The 20,513-nt window shown below is 41.9% G+C and overlaps 2 protein-coding genes across 7 annotated transcripts in view; both read left to right on the forward strand.

Annotated features, from left to right (window-relative positions):
• Positions 1 to 18,179, forward strand: part of LOC141798859 (IQ motif and SEC7 domain-containing protein 1-like) — a 111,523-nt gene extending 93,344 nt beyond the window's left edge. For 5 of the 6 annotated variants that reach the window (XM_074680744.1, XM_074680745.1, XM_074680746.1 and 2 more), the window contains 13 exons: positions 3,712 to 3,991; positions 4,171 to 5,435; positions 5,790 to 5,951; positions 6,194 to 6,316; positions 6,711 to 6,877; positions 7,012 to 7,151; positions 8,893 to 8,922; positions 10,481 to 10,606; positions 10,695 to 10,794; positions 11,014 to 11,175; positions 11,516 to 11,692; positions 13,204 to 13,253; positions 14,577 to 18,179. In XM_074680744.1, coding sequence (XP_074536845.1) covers positions 3,712 to 3,991; positions 4,171 to 5,435; positions 5,790 to 5,951; positions 6,194 to 6,316; positions 6,711 to 6,877; positions 7,012 to 7,151; positions 8,893 to 8,922; positions 10,481 to 10,606; positions 10,695 to 10,794; positions 11,014 to 11,175; positions 11,516 to 11,692; positions 13,204 to 13,253; positions 14,577 to 15,107 — 3,313 coding nt within the window. In that variant the 3' untranslated portion in view covers positions 15,108 to 18,179. The remainder of the gene's footprint in view (positions 1 to 3,711; positions 3,992 to 4,170; positions 5,436 to 5,789; positions 5,952 to 6,193; positions 6,317 to 6,710; positions 6,878 to 7,011; positions 7,152 to 8,892; positions 8,923 to 10,480; positions 10,607 to 10,694; positions 10,795 to 11,013; positions 11,176 to 11,515; positions 11,693 to 13,203; positions 13,254 to 14,576) is intronic. The other variant, XM_074680749.1, reaches the window with a different exon arrangement.
• Positions 18,180 to 18,975: 796 nt separating this feature from the next.
• Positions 18,976 to 20,370, forward strand: gp9 (glycoprotein IX platelet). Its single transcript, XM_074680625.1, has 2 exons — positions 18,976 to 19,113; positions 19,376 to 20,370. Exon 2 carries the CDS (start codon positions 19,377 to 19,379, stop codon positions 20,094 to 20,096), a length of 720 nt encoding a protein of 239 aa, XP_074536726.1. The 5' UTR covers positions 18,976 to 19,113; position 19,376; the 3' UTR covers positions 20,097 to 20,370.
• Positions 20,371 to 20,513: the final 143 nt, after the last annotated feature.

Genomic DNA, 20,513 nt, shown 5'->3' on the forward strand with positions numbered 1-20,513 from the left:
GCACCACTCTCTTTCTCCTGTACACAGTCACACACAGTTTGGGTGCTTGGCTGGAAGAAAGTGAAGCAGAAAAGAGAATGAAAGGAAAGAAGATGGTTTCAGCACCCAGTGGGGATAGAAAAAGCCAGTACAGTAACTGCAGTGTTTTCAGTGTTTTTGTGAGGGAGAGTGGGCTGAAGAGCAAACCTCAGAGGAGCACTGTAGTAGCTATTAAAAACAGCCTGAAAATTGTTGTGATTTGCGTAGTTTAATGTAGACATCACCACCATTACCACTGTAGTTGTATTACATGTTACACAAAAAAGGCTGGTGTTAATTTTTGTAAGTTGGTTCTTCCACAGAACTAATGCTTCAAAGTTGTACTTAAGAAAACAGTAAAACAAAACAGTGTGATATATTGTAACTAAGAGTCCCCCAAGACTTGCTAGCAGCTGTAGCAGGCTGTTGTTAGCATGCTGTAGTTAGCTTTGCTTTGACTGAATGTTTGTATTGGGATGCTAACATGCCAAAAATACAATGCAGACCTGATATTAAGTGGTTTCGAAGTTAACCACCACATGATTTAGCATATTAGCATGCTATCCATATACACAAAGCAAATCTAAGGTCATGTGATTTTTACCTGTTTACCTGAGGCTATTTGGTCATAGACAGAGCTAGGGATGTCCCGATATTACATTTTCACTTCCGATACGATACCGATACTGCAGCATTGAGTATTGGCCGATACCAATATTAATCCGATACAATATCAGTATTAAACAAGCACACTTTTATTACTTATTTTGTATAATGTCTGTCATGTTAGAAAAGGCTTGATTGAGTGATATTAAGTGATAAGTGATATAATTCAAACAAAGAACAGTAATCAGCAACAGTTGGTATGAGGAAAAATTGACCTATTTATTATTAACCAATGGGTAACAGAAATTTTAACATTAAACATAAATAAGACTAGTAATTGAATGAAATAAAGAATTAATTAGAGGACCCAGAAAATAACCTAAATAAATCAAATAAAAACAGCAGGAGCGGAGTCTGGAATGGACAGCTTATATCGGAGATTTTAGATGCAATCCGATACAATATGATATCCGATATCAATATCGGACTGGGACACCTCTAGACAAAGCTAACAATAATGGTGCCAGTCGAAAGTCTTTAAGTTGCACAGAAACCAGGCTAAAAAAATTGTGTTCAACAAAACAGTACAATGTTTAGTAGGACATATACATAGACTAAGAGGGCCCTGGCCTTGCTAGCATTTGTAGCAGGTAGTAGTTAGCTGTGCTATGACTGACATATTTGTGCTGACAGACCTGATGTTAAATATTTTCAAAGTGTAACAACGCCCTCTAGTTTAGCATATTACCTTGCTATCTTTGTAAATAAAGTCAAGTTAGGGTGATGTGATTTTCACCTTAAGTTGCACAAACAAAACTAATGATAACAGTGTCAGTTGAAAAGTCCAGGTTAGGTCATTCACTGTTTTCTTACTCAAAGGCAGAGAAATCTGTTTAAATACTTGAGTCTAGACAAAAAAAAGTGGACCTTTCAACAGAAAAAAAACGAATGTACTCGAAAAGCTTGCATTGCAAAACTGTTTTGATAGACTTTACACATAAAACCTCTTTAGCCTCTAACGTTTAGTAAGAAACCAAATTACAAGATACATTTTGATCACATCTTTAAACCTGTCTACATTTAAGTTTTCAAAGTTTGTCGTGAAGCTGAAATTGATTTGTTTTTGGCCGGTTCAGTCTTTTACTCATAGCTTTTCAGATGTTTTGGATCAATGTCCCAAAATTAATGTGCGCACATGCTACTGCCAAATATCACTAATACCATGTTAGCAATCAAACTGTCATAATTGAGAATAAATATTACTGCTGCTTGTATTCTTGTGCTTTGACTGAATACAGTATGTGCCTTTTAAATCATGGGGTGCTGGTGTCATAGTTTGCCCCCATGGATGGTCAGGGATATGTAGACTTAAAATGTTTATGTGTTAGTTCAGCACTTTTAAGGCCATCCTCTACTCTCTGTTTATGTGAGCTGTTTCATAGTCTGAGCTGTGTGCACCTAATGTACTTATTTTAAAGTTCCTGTGGCACAGTGGCCTTGGCTGACCCCATCTACTCATTATGTTAGAAGGGAAGGAGGCCACTTAGTGCATTGTGCAAAACTGACCCTGCTGCCGTCTGTGTTTTCGCACCATGTGCTATTTGAAGATGTGATATTTAAAGTAGCATTTACACCTACTCCAAAGTGTTTCACTCAGACTAAATATTTTCTAAAGCCTGCTTTTGCTGTGAAAATTATTTGTAGTAGCTTTGAAGCCACAGCAGGCCAACATGTTTTAATTTAACATGCACGAGTGCTTTGTTGAAAAGCAGAAGTGCCTTATTTGGAAAGGTTATTTTCTACTGCATTTCCTAGGTCCAGACTACTGAAGCATACAAAGGCTTGCTGAGAAGCAAAGTGGCTTAGTTGTATGAATATATTTTTTACAGTACTCTTTGAATTTCTTGGTTATTAAACTTTCTGTTTTATAAGGATCAATGGTCAGGAAAGGACAGGTTTTAATCCTCTGTAGTGGACCATGAATAAGGGATTAAATTTCATGGAAAGAGTTTGTTAATACATCTGCTGATGAACTTATGACCATTTTCAGTTCCACTTTTACCACACAGCGTTTGCTGTCAAACTGGTGTCCCTGAAAGTTGATTTGAGGCTGTCTAATGAAGGAAGTGGATTGTGTACACTGTATGGGTGTGTCACAGTTCAAACACATTAGGCTGCCAGTGAACACTGAAAGCAGTCACTGTGCCACAGAGGGGAAGAAATGAGAGCTGGAGGTGGGCACCAAATACACCTCTGCTTTTTTTCTGAGGGACAGCTGAAGTTGTGTTTGCTCTGTCATTCTCCTCTAAACTGGACTTTGTAACGCATATTGGAACAGTGTGTCGACGCTCCAGCAAACATGATGCAACTCCTTTTGGTCACTGATTGGCCCTGAAGAAAGCATAAACTTTAGTTTCCTGAAGGAGCGTGTGTACTCTGGACCTCACTTGACTGAAAGAATGGTGGACAAGATATGGAGGAAGAGTTGGCAGTTTATAGAAAATAGACGGTCTTTTCGTAATAAGCGGTCCTCTTGTAGTACGGCCGAATGTAAGAGTGAGTGAGTAACCTCTTGTTTATTTTTCTTCATATTATTTGTGTGAAAGGTAATGAAGAATGTTTACCAGCTTTGATGAATGTTTACGTTGCACTTGTGTTTTCCAAATGTATGCCACAAAATGTATGACTGTTTCTTATTTAAGTGGATGCATTCATATGTATAAAAGAAAAGTATCAGTATTTAACAGCTTAGGGTTGAATGAAAATTGTTTATACAGCATATCATAAAGCTGTGGAATCAGCACATTCCAGGTACAGCTTCATTCATTGACACACGCTCTGCAGTTCACTGCTGTAATTCCAACACGTTTAGTTTTCTCATTTTAAGACCTACTCTAAGAGCTTAATTCCATAAGTCCCTGAAGTTAAGCTACTTTTTGCTCTGACACTTCACGAGATGGATCAGAATAAAAGCTGTGATGAACCCTATAATACTTCAGTCAAAATCTGACTACAAAACTCAACTCTGGTCTTATTATTTTGGCAGATAAGGAAGTCTCAAACTGTCTTTTTGCTCACTTTTTGCAGTGTGGAAGGGGATGGGCGGCCCAATGACAGTGGCCCTTCCCTGGATGGCGGAGCCAGCTATGGCCAGGGCCCGGTGACTCACGGCTCAGCCATCAGCCCTGATCGATTTGAAGGCCCTCTCTACAGCCACGGGGTCCAGCCTGGACCTCAGAGACCCCGTCGGCCCAAGCTCCAGCACTCGCAGTCCATCCTCCGGAAGCAGGCTGAGGAAGAGGCCATCAAACGGTCCCGCTCACTCTCTGAGAGCTATGAGCTCTCTGCTGACCTCCAGGACAAACAGGTAGACACCACAGAGTAGCTGCTTGCTTCAGTCAGTGAAGGTCTGTTATCTTTCTTGAATGTCACATGTAGGTGTTCATCTTGGTTGGGAAAGTGTAGAAAGAGCTGTTGTTAGAAGACTTCTAAGCTACTGACAGCTAAAGAAAGCTAACTTTCATGACTTCATCCTCTTCTCTCTAGGTGGAGATGCTGGAGCGTAAATATGGTGGACGTTTCATAACCAGGCATGCAGCCCGCACCATCCAGACAGCCTTCCGCCAGTATCAGATGAACAAGAACTTTGAACGCCTCAGGAGCTCTATGTCTGAGAACCGTATGTCCAGACGCATTGTTCTTTCCAACATGAGGATGCAGCTTTCGTTTGAGGGCCCCGAGAAAGTGCACAGCTCCTACTTTGAAGGCAGACAGGTGTCTATGACAGAAGACGGCACCCCGCTGTCTATGGCACAGTCTGAATGTGGAGATATTGAGGTCCACCAACAGGCCAACATGGCTCCCCACCCAGCCCAACAGGGTGACCTGACGGACGCCATCACGGAGCTGGAGGATGCCTTCTCCAGGCAGGTCAAATCCCTGGCAGAGTCGATAGATGATGCACTGAACTGTCGCAGCCTTCAGGGGGACGAGGGCCCAGACCCAGAGGCCATTGGCTGCTCTCAGGTGGAGAGAGAGGTGCCCTATCAGGTGAAGTCTCACCGCAGGGCAGCTGGACGCATGCACGATGAAACAGTGGCGTCCTATAGCGATGTTACTTTGTTTATAGATGAGGAGGACATGGGCCTGTCGAGGTCAGGGGACCAACCCTCCAGCACAGAATCAGACTTGAGGTTGCGGTCAGTGAACTCATCCCAGGAGTACTGGCCTATTGACCCCAAAGATGAAGGTCGTGACACAGACACCAGCTGCCGCAGCACTCCTTCTCTGGAGTGCCAAGAGCAGCGTCTCAGAATGGACCATCTCCCTTTGTTGACCATAGAACCTCCTAGTGACAGCTCTGCAGAGCTCAGCGACCGCTCTGACCGTAACTCTGTCAAACGGCCTCCTGTGTATGAACCACACCATATTGTAACGTCATCCCAGGCGAGCCCGAAACACATATCCCATGGACCTCCGCCTCGGGCTCCCTCCCGTGATGATGACGCACCTCTGCGCCACCGCCACCGTCAGCTGGAGAGCCATTTAGCCATCAACGGCTCAGCCAACAGACAGAGCAAGTCAGAATCTGACTTCTCTGACGGGGACAATGACAGCATCAACAGCACATCCAACTCCAACGACACCATCAACTGCAGCTCTGAGTCGTCCTCCAGGGACAGCCTACGAGAGCAGACGCTAAGCAAGCAGACGTACCACAAAGAGACTCGCAACAGCTGGGACTCGCCCATCTTCAGCAATGATATTATCCGGAAGAGACACTACCGCATCGGCCTGAATCTCTTCAACAAGTAGGTACTCAGCTCTGCTGGAGCAGCTGCTTGACCAGTGTTTGCTCTGATGAAGAGCTGAGAATGGGGGTGATGATACAGAGATTTCCTGGATAGTCATTCACCTTGTGTTTGTTGTTCAATAAAACATTATTAGCTGTATTATCAAGAAATATTTTAGCATTTCAGTTTTCACGATCCTGCTCTGTTCGTTGAATACCTGTCGGAAGTGATACGTTCAAAGAAGCATTTGTAAATCGTGAAAATACTCAAACTAACCACTACAGGCTGCTTGGATGTATTTTTTTACAATGCAAATAAAGCACTTTTTCCGTATTTTTAAATTAACCTGCCTCCAAATGTTGAATTCATCAGGAAGCCAGAAAAGGGCATCCAGTACCTGACTGAGCGAGGATTCATCCCTGACACACCAGTTGGTGTAGCTCACTTTCTGCTGCAGAGGAAGGGGCTGAGCCGGCAGATGATTGGAGAGTTCCTCGGCAATCGACAAAAACAGTTCAACAGAGATGTCTTGGAGTAAGTGCTTTGTCCCCATCATCCCTCAATTTATGATTAGTTTGATAATTAACAAATTAAGCACTGAAAGGAGAAGTATTAACAGATGGCACAATTTTAGCATGAAATCCCTCATGACATCCTCTTTTATGTGGTATATCAGGCCATGTAGGATGTAGAATAACTGGTAAAGAGCATAAAAAACATCCCCTCTGTGTTCTGTGTTTATTTGTCTGACTCATGTATGTCCCTGTGTTCACCAGTTGTGTGGTAGATGAAATGGACTTCCAGGGCATGGAGCTGGACGAGGCTCTCAGGAAATTTCAGAACCACATCCGTGTTCAGGGTGAGGCCCAGAAGGTGGAGCGGCTCATTGAAGCGTTCAGGTTAGTCCATGCACCAACACAGCTCACTTAAATGGGTCAGAGTAAAGAGAGACGAGGAGACAAGCCAGTGTGAGCTACCTCGCATTGTGGAGGATGATTTTTTATATATATAAAGGAAGAGAAAACATCAGCTACATATTTATTCATTTCATGCTTCTTGTTTCAAACCAAGCTTTAGGTAAAATTAAGGAAAGTTTAAAATATTAGACAATCTTTGTAAACCTTGTGGGCTTTTGAAAAGTCATCCTTGCAGGGTTTCATCACAAAGTGAACCTGTGTCTGCATTACTTCTGTTTTCTACTGAAGTGTTGAAAACATTTCCTCACCATGAGCACATTTTGTGTGTTTTGTTGTTTGACATGATTAATATTCTTCTCTGGTTTAACATCTCCAGCCAGCGCTACTGCATCTGTAACCCCACGGTGGTACGGCAGTTCAGAAATCCTGACACCATCTTCATCCTGGCATTCGCCATCATCCTCCTCAACACTGACATGTACAGCCCCAACGTCAAGCCGGAGAGGAAGATGAAGCTGGAGGATTTTATCAAGAATTTAAGAGGTGACAGAAATGATCATGCAAAGATATACACAATTTAAAAACACAATCCCTTGACACAGATAGCAGTCTGAATAGGTTAATTTGATGCAAGTCTCCCCATTGTGCAACTGTGTTTGATCTTTTGTGTTTGCCAGGTGTGGATGATGGGGAAGATATTCCCAGGGAGACTCTGGTTGGTATCTACGAGAGGATCCGTAAGCGTGAGCTCAAGACCAACGAAGACCATGTCTCACAAGTGCAGAAGGTTGAGAAGCTCATTGTGGGAAAGAAACCAGTAAGTATGAACCATTGTCTTAAGAGCAAAGTTCTGTTAAAGATACATGTAGCCAAACATCGGTCTTATTGTTAGCTTTGAAGAAACAAGTTTACTCCCAAAAAGAACTATAGCAACAAAAGCCCAATGGAAACGACATATTTGTGACCAAAACTGGTCGAATTTGAGAAAAATTAGACACATTAAAAAATGATATTAGAGTTATAAAAAAATAAAGCTCTTCTACATGGAGTATGACCCAGTTTTTACATACTGGAGAGCTCAGAATGCTGCTATTTTCTACTCAAGCTGCATAGTCAGCTACATTTGCTGGAGACAGTGTAGACCAGAGGTCGCCAACCAGTTGATCGCGATCGACTGGTTGATTTTTGAAGCTTCCCTGGTAGATCCTGAAAATCATAAAAAAATAAATCACTCCTCATTATGGATGATGGAGTTTCGTCCCAAAGCACACACATTAGAGACAAACGCGGACTATGGCTGGAAAAGTTGTTTGAGGAAATCAAATCTGCGCTTCCTAAAATCATTTACCAGTGTTTACAGACGCTCTAGAATCTACCTGTGTTTTTGATGCTGTAGATCTTACATTCACGCCGGTTGGGTTTAGAGAGCTTGGGCTCAAAAAGGTTTGTGACCACTGGTGTAGACAGTGTTGTAAACTGTAGACTTGGGCTCATCTTTAGAGTAAAATGCATTAAACCATATTTAAAACACCTCTTCTTAAATCCCCAAAAGGGTACAAATGAGATGTTCGATGAGCTCAGTATCAGTCTAAAATAATTTCCAATAAAAGGGATGCATTTTTAAAAAAAAGTTACTTTGTAAAAATAAAAAGCTAACAATCTTACAACATAGAAGAAAAGGAGACGTTTCCGAAATTAGAAAGCCTTGTGTTCTTTACACCTTTGGGTGTTGTGTGAAAAGGGATGCATGTCTGGGCTTAGACCTTCACGCTGGTAGCTTTAACACACTGGGAGCTCTTCAGAGATGTCACCCAGTGCTGCAGCCCGATGAAAAATGATCCCTTTGTGTCCTTTTAGTTCTTTCTTTGTTATAGAGGAAGAAGTGCCTGACGCCAGCGTGTCGTTTATCAGAATATGTTGCATTATAACTGTCAGTCAACACACACTCATTAGCACTTCATTTCTGTGTGATTAGTGATTAACAGCTGTGAAATTATGATCAGACTGTGCTCCAGCAGCTCAGAAGCAGCATCTCTGCATTGTTCTGCAGGCAGTGATGACTCTCTCATGTGTGAAGGTTAAAAGTGTGATTAACCTATGCAGCCGCAGGGAAAGGCTTGTCTCGCATGGAGGACTTTGCTTCACTTGGTTTCCAGGGATGGATGGGTTCTTTTCCCAGTGATCATTTAATGCATCGAAAAAAAATCCCTGGTCACCATTTAGCTGCAGAATTAAAAGCCCAGCTGGACATGTAGTAAAACACTTAAGCATAAAAAACCACATTGAAATTCCTCTCCATAATAATAAGGTCCACTAGAGTGGGTTTCTAGGGGAGGATCTGTTTCCATTCCAACATCATTACAGACTCCCTTGAGTCCGACAGCAGAGAAAGACCACCACCCTGTTCTCAGAGGTGTAATCGGTCTGCAAGGGCGAAACTTTCTATAGACTCATTAATAAGCTTAGAGACATAAGAGTTGCATGTTATTTGACAAAACCCTGAATAAAGGAACACTATAACAGCTACATAAAATGTCTTCACTGTCCTCTCTTCTCAGATTGGATCCCTCCACCATGGCCTGGGATGTGTAAGTGTGCTAAAAATCTATAAATTCTGCCACATTGAATCATTTTTCAGCCATTAGTTCACTCCATGTGCACAGCTTCCTGTCTCTTAAAACTGCAGTTAATACGCATCAGGCAGATAGTTTCAGAGTCAGATTACCTAAAGAGGAAGGAACTTTTGCCCCCTGAAGCAATACATCTGTTACTGAGAGATGAACAGTCTTTCCTCTTCACTGGAACAGAATCAACAGACATAAATCCTTCGTTGGCATTGAGCTGCAGTGTTTACAGATTCTGCCCTCAGCATGATGTACATCACACAGGTGCCTCCCTGAAAGAAAATATATCAAAGTCCCGCTGTTTTTATGGATATCATTAGTTATCATAATATTATGAGAACAGCCGGGTGCTGACACAGCATTAGAAATAAATTACTTAGTTGTGGATGAAGAGAAATATGAAGAACAAGTGCATCAAGAAAATACTTCCTGTAAACTTGTTGTCCTGAAATTTGTCTGTGTTTCCAGGTAACATCAGTGTATTGGGAAAACTGAATATAATTAAAGCAACATCTCAGATTTCAAATATATGTCAGGTCGATATTCCCTGATAAAATGTACCAATTGGATATGGTAGAACAAAACAGAGTAGGAAGGGTCATCACTTTACTCTGCATTATGTTATGTTGAGTACTTTGCATTATGCCACTTTTTTGCATTGCATTACATTTCTTTTGCTACCTTGTGTTTTGTTACTTAACATTATGTTACACTGCAAAGTGGTACCTTACATTATAGTTCTTTAAATCATGTTACATTGCATGTTACAAAACATTGCATTTGTTGTGCTTCATTTTGTCATGTTAAATTAGGTTTTATGATATGGTATTGCATTAGGCTACTTTACTTTACATTATGTTACATTACATTACATCACTTGAAGTAATGTTAGGTTGTTACTTTGCGTTGTGCTGTTACATTACTTTCTGTTACAATAAGCTACATTATGATATGTTGCGTTATGCTAAACATTATGTGCTATCATATTTGCCCTATATAAAAAGGTTGAGATTTGTTATGGCACAATAACTTACAATACCATACATTAAGAAATAATGCTACCCTGAGATGCAATTGGTAAATGATTCTATGTGATCGCGACAACTTTAAGAACAAAGTATATTATCAGACCAATAAGGGTGACAGGTAGAGAATTTAAGTGAATGTTAGCTTAGATCTTTAATTTATTTCTTTGATTAGAGGAATAAAACAGCTGAAACTAATGTATAATCAGATATAATTAACAGCTCCAAACATATTCATTTTACTCATCTTTTAACTGTTTCATTTTTGATAAGAAAAAAATTACACACAAAAAAATCAGATGCAGAAAAATACATTTTTTGGCTTTAGCCATTTTGATATCTAAACTCTGTACCTCCATATCTGACATTTACATTGTTCTTCGGTTCATGGGTCACCTCTTCAGGTCAGAAAACCTGGAACAGCAGATAAATCCTGTTCACATCCCTGAGTACTGATTTCTGAAGTACAGCTTTTGCTCTGTCTTCCTTTCCCGTAGGTTTTGTCGCTGCCCCATCGTCGTCTGGTCTGTTACTGTCGCCTGTTTGAAGTGCCAGACCCCAACAAGCTCCAGAAGCTGGGCCTGCATCAGCGGGAGATCTTCCTGTTCAATGACCTTCTAGTGGTAACAGCTCTCTCTTTATGCTCTCCTTTAATCTGTCTTTACCTGTCTGTAGCACAACCTTTAAAATGTTCTCTTTGTATGATTTCAGGTAACGAAGATTTTCCAGAAAAAGAAGAACTCGGTGACGTACAGCTTCAGACAGTCTTTTTCTCTCTACGGGATGCAAGTCATGCTGTTTGAAAATCAGTGTAAGTGGCATTTCCTTTTATTCTTAATCCCTGGGACATGTTTTCAGACTGTTTACATCACATTTGATCTAGTACAGGGAAAATGAGAAGTCCAACTATTGGGCTTTGACATTGTTTATAAGTCCAAACTTCAGACAGATCGGCTTAATGTGTTTCAACTTGGGTTTGATCAATGGCTCTTGTGTAAATGTCTCTTCCTCTCTGTTGCTATTTCCCCAGATTACCCAAATGGAATCCGACTAACATCAGCGATACCAGGTGCCGACATCAAAGTCCTCATCAACTTTAATGCGCCCAACCCCCAGGACCGCAAGAAGTTCACAGATGACCTGCGAGAGTCCATTGCCGAGGTCCAGGAAATGGAGAAATACAGAATAGAGTGTGAGTTGCCTTTTTTCCCTCCCTTCCCCCTCCTTCTTTGTCTACCTCAGGCTGTGTAAAGTGGAAACAGGGCATGGTCCTCATTACTCAACTGCAGAAGTTTGTAAGGGGGACTTTTTACAGAGTTCACAGGATGGGTAATAGAAAGAAACAGACTTTTTCAGGACACTGCGAAGGCACTTCTCTGGTGAAAAAACAGGACGCTCAAATTATGCACATGAATGGTACATTCATGGGTCCAGTCCAGTCTAAAAAACGAGTCTTAAAGTCACACCCTGGATAAAGTGAGATGTAAAACTGCTGCCACTTACCTCAGTCTTTCCTTGGCTCGTCTCCACAGCTGAGCTGGAGAAGCAGAAGGGTGTGGTGAGGCCCAGCATGTCGCAGAGCTCCGGCCTAAAGAAGGAGGCGGGTAACGGGAGCATGAACCGCGCCAGTCTGGATGACACCTACGCCATGGGAGAGGGCCTGAAGAGGAGCGCGCTCAGTAGCTCCCTGAGAGACCTCTCGGAAGCAGGTAAAGCTGAAAAATCTCAATTTTTATCTGAAGTTTCTTTTCTTTGGAAGCGTGAACTCTTACTGGGGATAAAAATAGCAAAATGTTGTTTCACGGCACCATACTTTGATTTTTTTTAGTTCTCTGTAAACCCACTACTTGAGACACTCATGAAGAGGCAGTTTGGTCTGGACAGTGTGTCCTTTACTTTCAAATTCTTCAAACACAATGCATTTTGTTTTACAGGGATCTTTTATGTTACAGCCTGAACACAGGACGTATTTGAAAGAAAGAAAAATGCAGTTTTACCAGATTTGTCTTCTCGGTGATGAATGAAATTGACAGGCAGTTCTCATCCCCTGACCATTTGGACGACTTTATTTCTCAGCGTTTCCATTCATGTTTTTATCGTCACTTTTTTTTAGTTACTCCACACTTCTGCGCCCCTCAGTTGTTTTGTTGTTTTTTTTCTAAAGACATATCATGATGATCTTTTTTTTTGATTATTCACACATTTTGTACCATTTGTGAACCAAACAAATCAGTGCTGGTTTGTAGGCAGCAACAAGATCAAGCCTTTGTGTTTACAGCCATCTCACGTTCATGACTCTCAGTGTTAAACTCAGCCGCTGTGTCTCTGAAGCAAGAATGCATTTCATTCATTACAGATAACAGCTATGTGAAGTTATCGGGTGATTAACTTGATAACAAAATGAAATCCAGTCAGGGGTCTGCCTCACGGTTGCTAATACCACAGGCTTGGATAGGTCAGTCAGTGAAGAAATCCTTCTTGTCTCTTGTGTTTTTTGGGCGCAGGATGCGGCATGTTAGCGGGGCCATTTTTGTTGAGTGTTTTCTTTTTTTGTTCCTTTTCCTGCCATACTCCATTTCATGTGTATTACTGTGTTATTTCCATACACATCAGGTATTTTCCTGTATATGTGTGATTATTGGTCATGTATCATTGGCTGAGTGTGAGCCTAACAACAGCAAGAGTGCTCTGTTCGCCCTCAAACCTGTATATGCCTGTACATCCCATGTGCAACAACCACTGTAATGCTTTTAATGTGTCTCCTCCTTTGTTACTGTCACTGAGACTGGCTTTATGCCACCCTTGACCCCTTCGAAAATCTACATCTTGAGGCAACAACTAGAGCAGTTGTCATAGCGAGCAACTCCCTTCTGGACTGATCCAACATATAAATTTATAAATCTGAAATTTGTCATCTAATTCTCCCGTTTGGGATGTTTTATTAGTTTAGTTTTGGAAGTAGCTCTAGCTTCTAAGAGTAGAAAGTAATGTCGATGTAATTTCGATAACAGTCAGCCACAGCATCACCTGTCACTCACCCCACTCCCAGACCTGAACGCGATCTCACCACCCCCTCTTCCTTGCCCATATTTGGACCTTACTCACAGTCACAAATCCACTGCACTGCCCCCCTACGGGACTGGTGGGCGGCCTAAACGTCTGTAGTTGACCCAGGAGTTGCTGTCGATCTCTAATCTGTGGTATTGCATGTCTCGGGCAGGCAAGCGGGGGCGTCGCAGCAGTGCAGGATCACTAGACAGCAATATGGAAGTAAGTTGGAAGCAGCTGGTATCCAAGCTACTCTCTATGTGATGATGTGCACTGTGAAAACACACCATTTATGATTTTGGTCTTACACCTTCTTTGCTTCATAGACTCAGTCCATTTGTTTGGATCATTTATTTTTCCTTCCTGGGATGCCTTATAACCTGCTTGCCTCAGTTAGTGTGCATGCATGGGTTGCCTGCCTCTGATCCTGCCCCTCTATGGAAGCCAGAGATCTCCTGTTTTTGTGGTCATGGTATATGACCAATATATACAACTTATTCTCAAACACGCATGACTCTACTAATCCCTCCTCTGACCCCTTCCCCTGTCGCCTGTCTCTGTCTCTCATCCAATCACATCACAAGCGGCTTTCATTTGGTTATTCTTCTCTGTGGAAAAGGTGGTAGCTCTGTGGGACTCTGTACACCACCTGCAGACCCTCTCACTGTCCGGGTTTTTCTTTTTCCCCCCTTTACCACAACTTCTCTTACATGCCTTGAGGTTCAGGGAGGACTGTAGCCTTTATACTCAGAGGTCTACTGATGGGCTTCACATGCACTTAAAAAAAAGATGTGGATTTCATTCATTCATCTTTCCCTCATTTCATGTGTCCATGACTTCATGCGTTGGGACCCTGAAAATTTCATTCTGCTTTCAAATATGTCACATGGTCTTTCTCCAGTTTAAGATGAAGCATGTGCCAGAGGAAAACCTTTCTTGTTCCCTCACTTTAGGGGGGTTCTTACCTGCAGTAGTGAGCACTGTTGGACTCAAAAAGGGGGGGGGATTGTGTTCAGGCCTGTTGTGAAGTCTGCACACATGAACTTAATTCCTCTTGCCTTCTGATTTCTAGTTGAATGCTAATGTGTGGATGACGAGTTTGCCTGTCACATCCTCTGCATGTGGAAACTCTGCCTCCATTGATGATAACAAGTTGCATGTGTGACTCTTAAAGGGTTTGGCACACTGACTGCAATGAGGATGAAATGTTGTCTTTTTACCCCTGTTTGTCATAATTTATGCTCCAGATGGTATTTATTTAATAACTGTTATTACAGATTTACTGTTCCAAGCCAATTAGCTCCCTTTTAAAAAGGCTCCCTTCATCTTGAAGCTGAAGTATTCCGAGTGTTGCTGCTGCCTACCATGAATACATTTTAAGTTCCTCATTTGCATGCCCTAAAACATTTTGCTACTTCTTTATCTGAGAAAGAAAAGTGTGAACTCATCCTGCTGGTGCCTTGTAGCTGTGGTTGAGCAGCTGCTGTGCTGTAGCTCTTGCACAGAGTCTGACGGGCATGCTGTTACCTTTTTTTCCGCCTGCAGGGGTCCATCATTAGCAGCCCACACACTCGCCGGAGAGCCACCACGCCACGTGAAGGTGCGCCCCGCGGCCACTCCTCCATCCCTAACTCTTCATCAACTTCCATCCTCGGGTCGCTCTTTGGCAGCAAGCGAGGCAAACCGTCATCCCAGAGTCACCCTCCTTTGCCTCCACCTGGTCACCCCACCCTAATATCCCACAAGCCCCACCCGACCAACCTGCACCACACAGCACAGACGGGGCACTCGGCACAGCATCACGGCCACCATTCCCAGTACTGCCAAGTCCCACAGAACCCGCCTCCTTATCACCACCACCACCACTACCACCCCCCTCCACACACGCACCACCACCAGCACCCGGCCTACACCCCACATGCACACCAACACAGCCACTCGCAGCACAGCCACTACAGCCAGCATTCCCATCACTCCTCACACTCCCAGCATGCCCCTCACCATCACAGCCAGCAGGTGGGTTCAGCACCCGGCGGGCCCAAACCCAAACACAGTGGCATCAGCACCGTAGTGTGATGCTGAGAGGAGGCGGGACTTAGAGAAGGCGGGACTTTTGCTTACACCAAAGGGACTGAGCAGAACTCTATGGCCTGTCCACTGTGTTTAACTGCTGCTGTGATGGAGACGAGTCACATGCAGCCAACTTTTTCACCTCCAGGTCCAACTTTTATGCAGGATGGAATCGGACTCAAATCTTCCACCAGGGGCCTTTACTTGTTTGCCTGATCCCGGGCCAGGCCCCATCAGGGTTTTCTGGAAGTGGGAACAGGAAGAAGCTCTATTTTTTCCACACACACACACACACACTTATCCTGGCCGTGACGGCTGTCTCACTGAGCCGCACCCCACTGCTTCATCCCCCTTGACATCCCCCCTCCCCGTCTTACCTTCATGTAATCAGGAGGGAAGGCGACCCGAGACGAGAACAGAACATGGCTGACTGTTTCGTCCGTCATGATGATGGCGTACTTTCTTGTGCACAGAAGTCAACTCTCAACTCTTTGGTTTGCAGATCCTTCCATCATATGAATGCAATTTGTCGTTGCCTCCTGTAGAGCTCATGTGTTGTGACGAACTTAGATATAATCATTTCACACTAAATCAAAGGACAGGTAAACAGCTGAGTCGACCGTCTCAGTCATTGTAGTTCTAGTGCTGTATTTACTGTAGATGACAGCTATATGTGTTGTCTCCTAGCTCTCATAAATAAATGTGCCAATTATTAATGCATAATCTATTTAGTCAAGACTTCATGTACAGTATATTGTGCGTAAAGTAATTTGTAAGATTATACTTACAATTATTATTATCAGCAAAGATGAATTCTATCAGTATTAAACTGACTCTGAGGTAATAGGATGGAGATCTGAAAGGAGTGAACGCTCATTCAGTCCGGCCTTTAATCTTATCTGGAACTTTTTGCCTTTCATATGGATCAGAAGGAGCTTCTGGACGGCAGCTGTTGCATATGGGCTTCAGAAAAGTGCCGCCGAGGCCCTATAGCAGACTTCCCTGACAACTTCAAAGTTTTAATCTCAGTTTACTCCTCAGACTGTGGCTGCTTCAACTGTGAAAAGAGATGAAGATTTAAAGCAAAAAAAAAAAAGATTTTTGGGACTGTGGCTACATTTATGCTACAAATTCACCCATGGAGTGCACTGAACATGTGAGGTGTGTTTCCTCTGAAGTATGCAACAGCTGCCCTCCTGCCTTCAAAAAACACTTTTGAGGTCTTCTTTTGCCTTGTTTATTTTTTATTTTTTTCACCACCAGGTTTAATGAGTGCATAAAATCAGTTCTTACATTCAAATTAGTTTCATTTTTTTCCAATCATACGTGCAATATCTTTGTACTGATTTTGTACATTCATAACAAGGTGCCCCTTTCCCCTCCCAATTTGTGCGTTTTGTTTCATGTTGCCTCATTATTTATTCGTCTTTGTTTTGGACCCCCTGTCAGAGCCTTTTCTTGATGAATTAACGTGTGGCTGTCCTCGAGAGGTACAGACTTTTTGGAGTTCGGTGGAATGTCTAGTGAGTGATTTTTGCATGTAATGTTATTAATGTGAGGCTATCCTCTGCACATTGTATAACGAATCAGTGTTACCATAGCAAGTTTAAGTGCAATCATTTTCAGAAAAAGGCAGACTTGTGCTGAGAGTGGAAGTCTGTTCTCTTGTTGTCCAGGACGAGATTCAGGTGAAAAAAAATCTTTTTTCCATTTAAGAATATATAGATACTTACATACTTACACAGTTCACAGTGGGAAGAGGAATGTGTGTATATATTTTAATAAAAGGAATATGCTTCTCTTTGGGCTGAACAGAAATATTTTGCTGGATAAGCACATATGGAAGAGAACACTTTCATTTTTTTCAGGAAATGCAATTCTAATATACAAAATGCAAACTGAACAAAGGAACTGGGTATATGTAAAGAATAACTTTCTACATTCTACAAATAAGAGTCTATTCTAGTGTGTAAATTAGTGACAGTAAACTGTTTGTCCCGATATTCAGGTTGTAAATGTATTTTAACATTCACAAACAAAAGCATCGCCATAAGTCAGGCTTTTCCTCACCTCATGTGATTTAACAAGGGAAGTTAAGGACAGACATATCACACATGGGACATTAATGATCAGTTGAATGTGTTTTTCCATTGGTTTCATATTTTTGCTATGATTCTGAAATCTTGGGATGATGTAAAACTGAAAGAGTTGTGTTTATTTTTGGTGTGTGTTGTAGTGTTTCAAACGTCTACAGTCATTGTTTGTGAGACAGTACCCCAACAATGCACTGCATGGATCATCATGTGTCCTCTTCACTGTGAGCTAAAGAAAAAAAAAAGCATATAAAATTTTGACTCTTTTGTTTTCTTTTGGATTTGTTTGAATTTCCTGATATTCTTGTTGTTCATGTCTGGCTGGTAGTTATCGAAGCTCAGCATGCATTTCATCAACAAAGCCATTGTGTAAAATACGAACATGAAGAACATTGCACTTCTGTCGCTGAGGGCTGTCACGGTGTAAATATGGGGTTCTGATGTGCAAACTGCTCGGAAGAAGGAGGGTTTATCTTTATGAAGCTGCAAAGGGACCAAGACATGGGGTTTAAAAAGGAACTGTACATAATGTGTATATGATCAGTAATCTATTCTGATTCCTGCAGTCCAGATCAGGATGTACATACATCACCTCATAGATGGATCAGAGGGGTGACACATGAAACATATCGATTGTCTCTGCCTCCAGCGCTCATGGACTGACATTTGCTGTAGAAATCAAAAACAGACTGTTAGAGAATTTGCTGCCATTTTACATCCAGCTCTCTTTTCATACATGCAACACACACTCACACAACTCACACATAATGTACACAAACCTACACACATCCTGCTGCAAGCTGTTCAGTCTGGCGTGAGACACATTTGGAAAAAAAAAAAAAACATGGAAAGACAAGAACGGCCTCATTTCTATGTGCATTCTGTTTGTACAGTGAGTAGTGAGTCAGTAAGACCCCAGTTATTGTAAAACTTCAACTGTGACAATGTTGAGAACGCAAAATAAACAAATATATGACTTATGGTACACACGTGTTTCTGTCTTGCTGTATTTTTCCACTTTGAAGAAAATACACTGTGTGCTTTAGCTATTTCACATTAAAGCCTTATCTAAAGGCCCCTTTATCTTCTTCTCCCAGGCTTGAACAATACTTCCCACTTGTTTTGCAGCATTTCCACTAGAGGGCATGCATCAAAGTGCTATAAAATAAGAGGGAAAATCTGTGCCATGACACCACCTATGGGTGAAAAAGTGATCCCTCCACTGCTCCTCACAGGATTAGTAATAATGAGTGTTTATGATCTTACCTCTTGGCTTTAAATCCCATCTCTGGAGCAGTGAGAGTAGATTTTTCTTGGATGGCTCACCCTTTGTTTGTGTGTGTGTGTGTGTGTGTGTGCGTGTGTGTGTGTGTGTATCTGTGTGTGTGTGTGTGTGTGTGTCTGTGTGTGTGTGTGTGTGTGTGTGTGTGTGTGTGTGTGTTCACTTTGTTTTGTAGCTCAGTTTTCATGAAGAAACCATTTCTCTCAGGCCTCGAGCTCAGGCAGCTTTCAAAACATCTCAGGTCAATTCAAACTCATACAAAGCTTTACAAAACCTCCAGCATTATTTTATTTTTTACAACAGAGTGCCTCCTTTACCCTCAGCGCTGCGGCGGATGTCAGTAATGAACACAGAGTGAGAGAGCTTCAGCTTGCCTCCCTCTCTGTTATTAAAAGATAAACTCTTATCTCCTGTGAGCAGATGGGGTTTCTTCGTGCTGAATGCAGAATAAGTGTGCAGTGTCACTGGTGAGTTCCTCACAATTACGAAACAGGGAAACCTCCAGTACAGGAGGACTTCGGAACACTTTTAATCTCGGATTAAATGTTGTTTGGACCACAACTGGCTACAAATGATGACATTTCTAAGATGACCAGCACTATAAGACATATCTTGGAAGATTGTTCGACTTTAAAAGGTTTGTGTTCCTTTTAAATCCAACAAAATGTGTATTTACTTTCACTTTATCATTTGACTATACAAGTTAATTTTATTTACTAGAGTTTCGGAATGTTTGAACAATTTCTGTCTGGTGTTAAATGTCAGCTTTACCTCATCACACATCTACAGAATAAACACTTGCTAATTGCAGCCTTGAAGGCTTCTGTTAAAGGATCCTCACTTGCCCCATTTCTGTGCAAATCGAAGATTAGAGCAATAACCTTTTTCTGATCCCGCAGGATGTTCCCTGCTTTAAGCTTAGCTGTCCTCCTTCTCTCAGCCACATCAAGTGCAATTGCTGACCATCAATCCTGCACATGTTCATCCCTGCTCCCAGCCAGCCTGCGAGTCAACTGCAGCTCTCTAAACCTCATGGAGCTGCCTCATCTGCCCACAGACACCAGTGAGCTCCATGTGCAGAACAATAGGATCACCTCTGTGTCTCCAGGCCTGTTTGACAGACTTGTGGGTCTAAAAAAGGCTTCACTGTCTGGGAACCCTTTCCACTGTGACTGTAGGATACAATACCTAAGGAACTGGCTTTTACAGAACAAGGCTATTGTCTCCAAAGAGCCCATCTGTGCCAGTCCGAGCTCTGTGGCTCAGAAAGCTGTCTCTGAACTCAGCGATGAATACTTTTCTTCCTGTGCTCCGACGAGCTGTACCAATGGAACTTACAACATCCTGATAGGAATGATGCTATGCTGTGTTATTGGTCTTCTTCTGTGGTGTTTCAGACTTGCCAAAACAACCACCTTCACTTTGTACATTGATGAGAGACATTCAGGATTTGAGATCGATTCCCTGCGCTCGCTGAAGCCTAAGCATAGGAGAAGGCTGCACACCGATTATACAAATTTTACAATGGATCTAGAAAAACCACCTCTCAATATGGAGTTACTGCCTCAAGTACTGGACATGTTGCACAAGAAGCACAATATAAAAATAAAAGCTACCTGAAGGACCTTGATCTCTACTAGAGTGGGATCAAAAACACGACAGGTGGCAACTTTTTTTCAAGTTGATAAATTTAGAGTTGTTTTGAAAATAGCTACAACAAATATACCTCTTTACTATTTTTTGTAGTAATGCTACTTGGTTTATTTAGGAGTATCATGCACAGAATGATGTTTGGATGATTGTTGTAAACTATCAAAGATCCATTGGAGAGTTACAAAATATGAGAGCAATGACTTGTTTTTTAATTCTTTAAACTATGAGAAAAACTCCTCAGCCTTACTTACAAGTAACCTATGCAAACTAATTCATAAAAACAATAAAATATAGAAATGAACCCTCTGTTTCACATTTCTCACTTTCTGTGATTAATCCAGCACTGATAATTTTCAGAATAATTCAGTTTAAAAAATAAAAAAA

This window comes from Halichoeres trimaculatus, unplaced genomic scaffold, assembly GCF_033239565.1.
Source record: "Halichoeres trimaculatus isolate MK-OKI-2021-1 unplaced genomic scaffold, fHalTri1.1 fHalTri1_scaffold_11, whole genome shotgun sequence".
Classification (NCBI taxonomy): domain Eukaryota; kingdom Metazoa; phylum Chordata; class Actinopteri; order Labriformes; family Labridae; genus Halichoeres; species Halichoeres trimaculatus.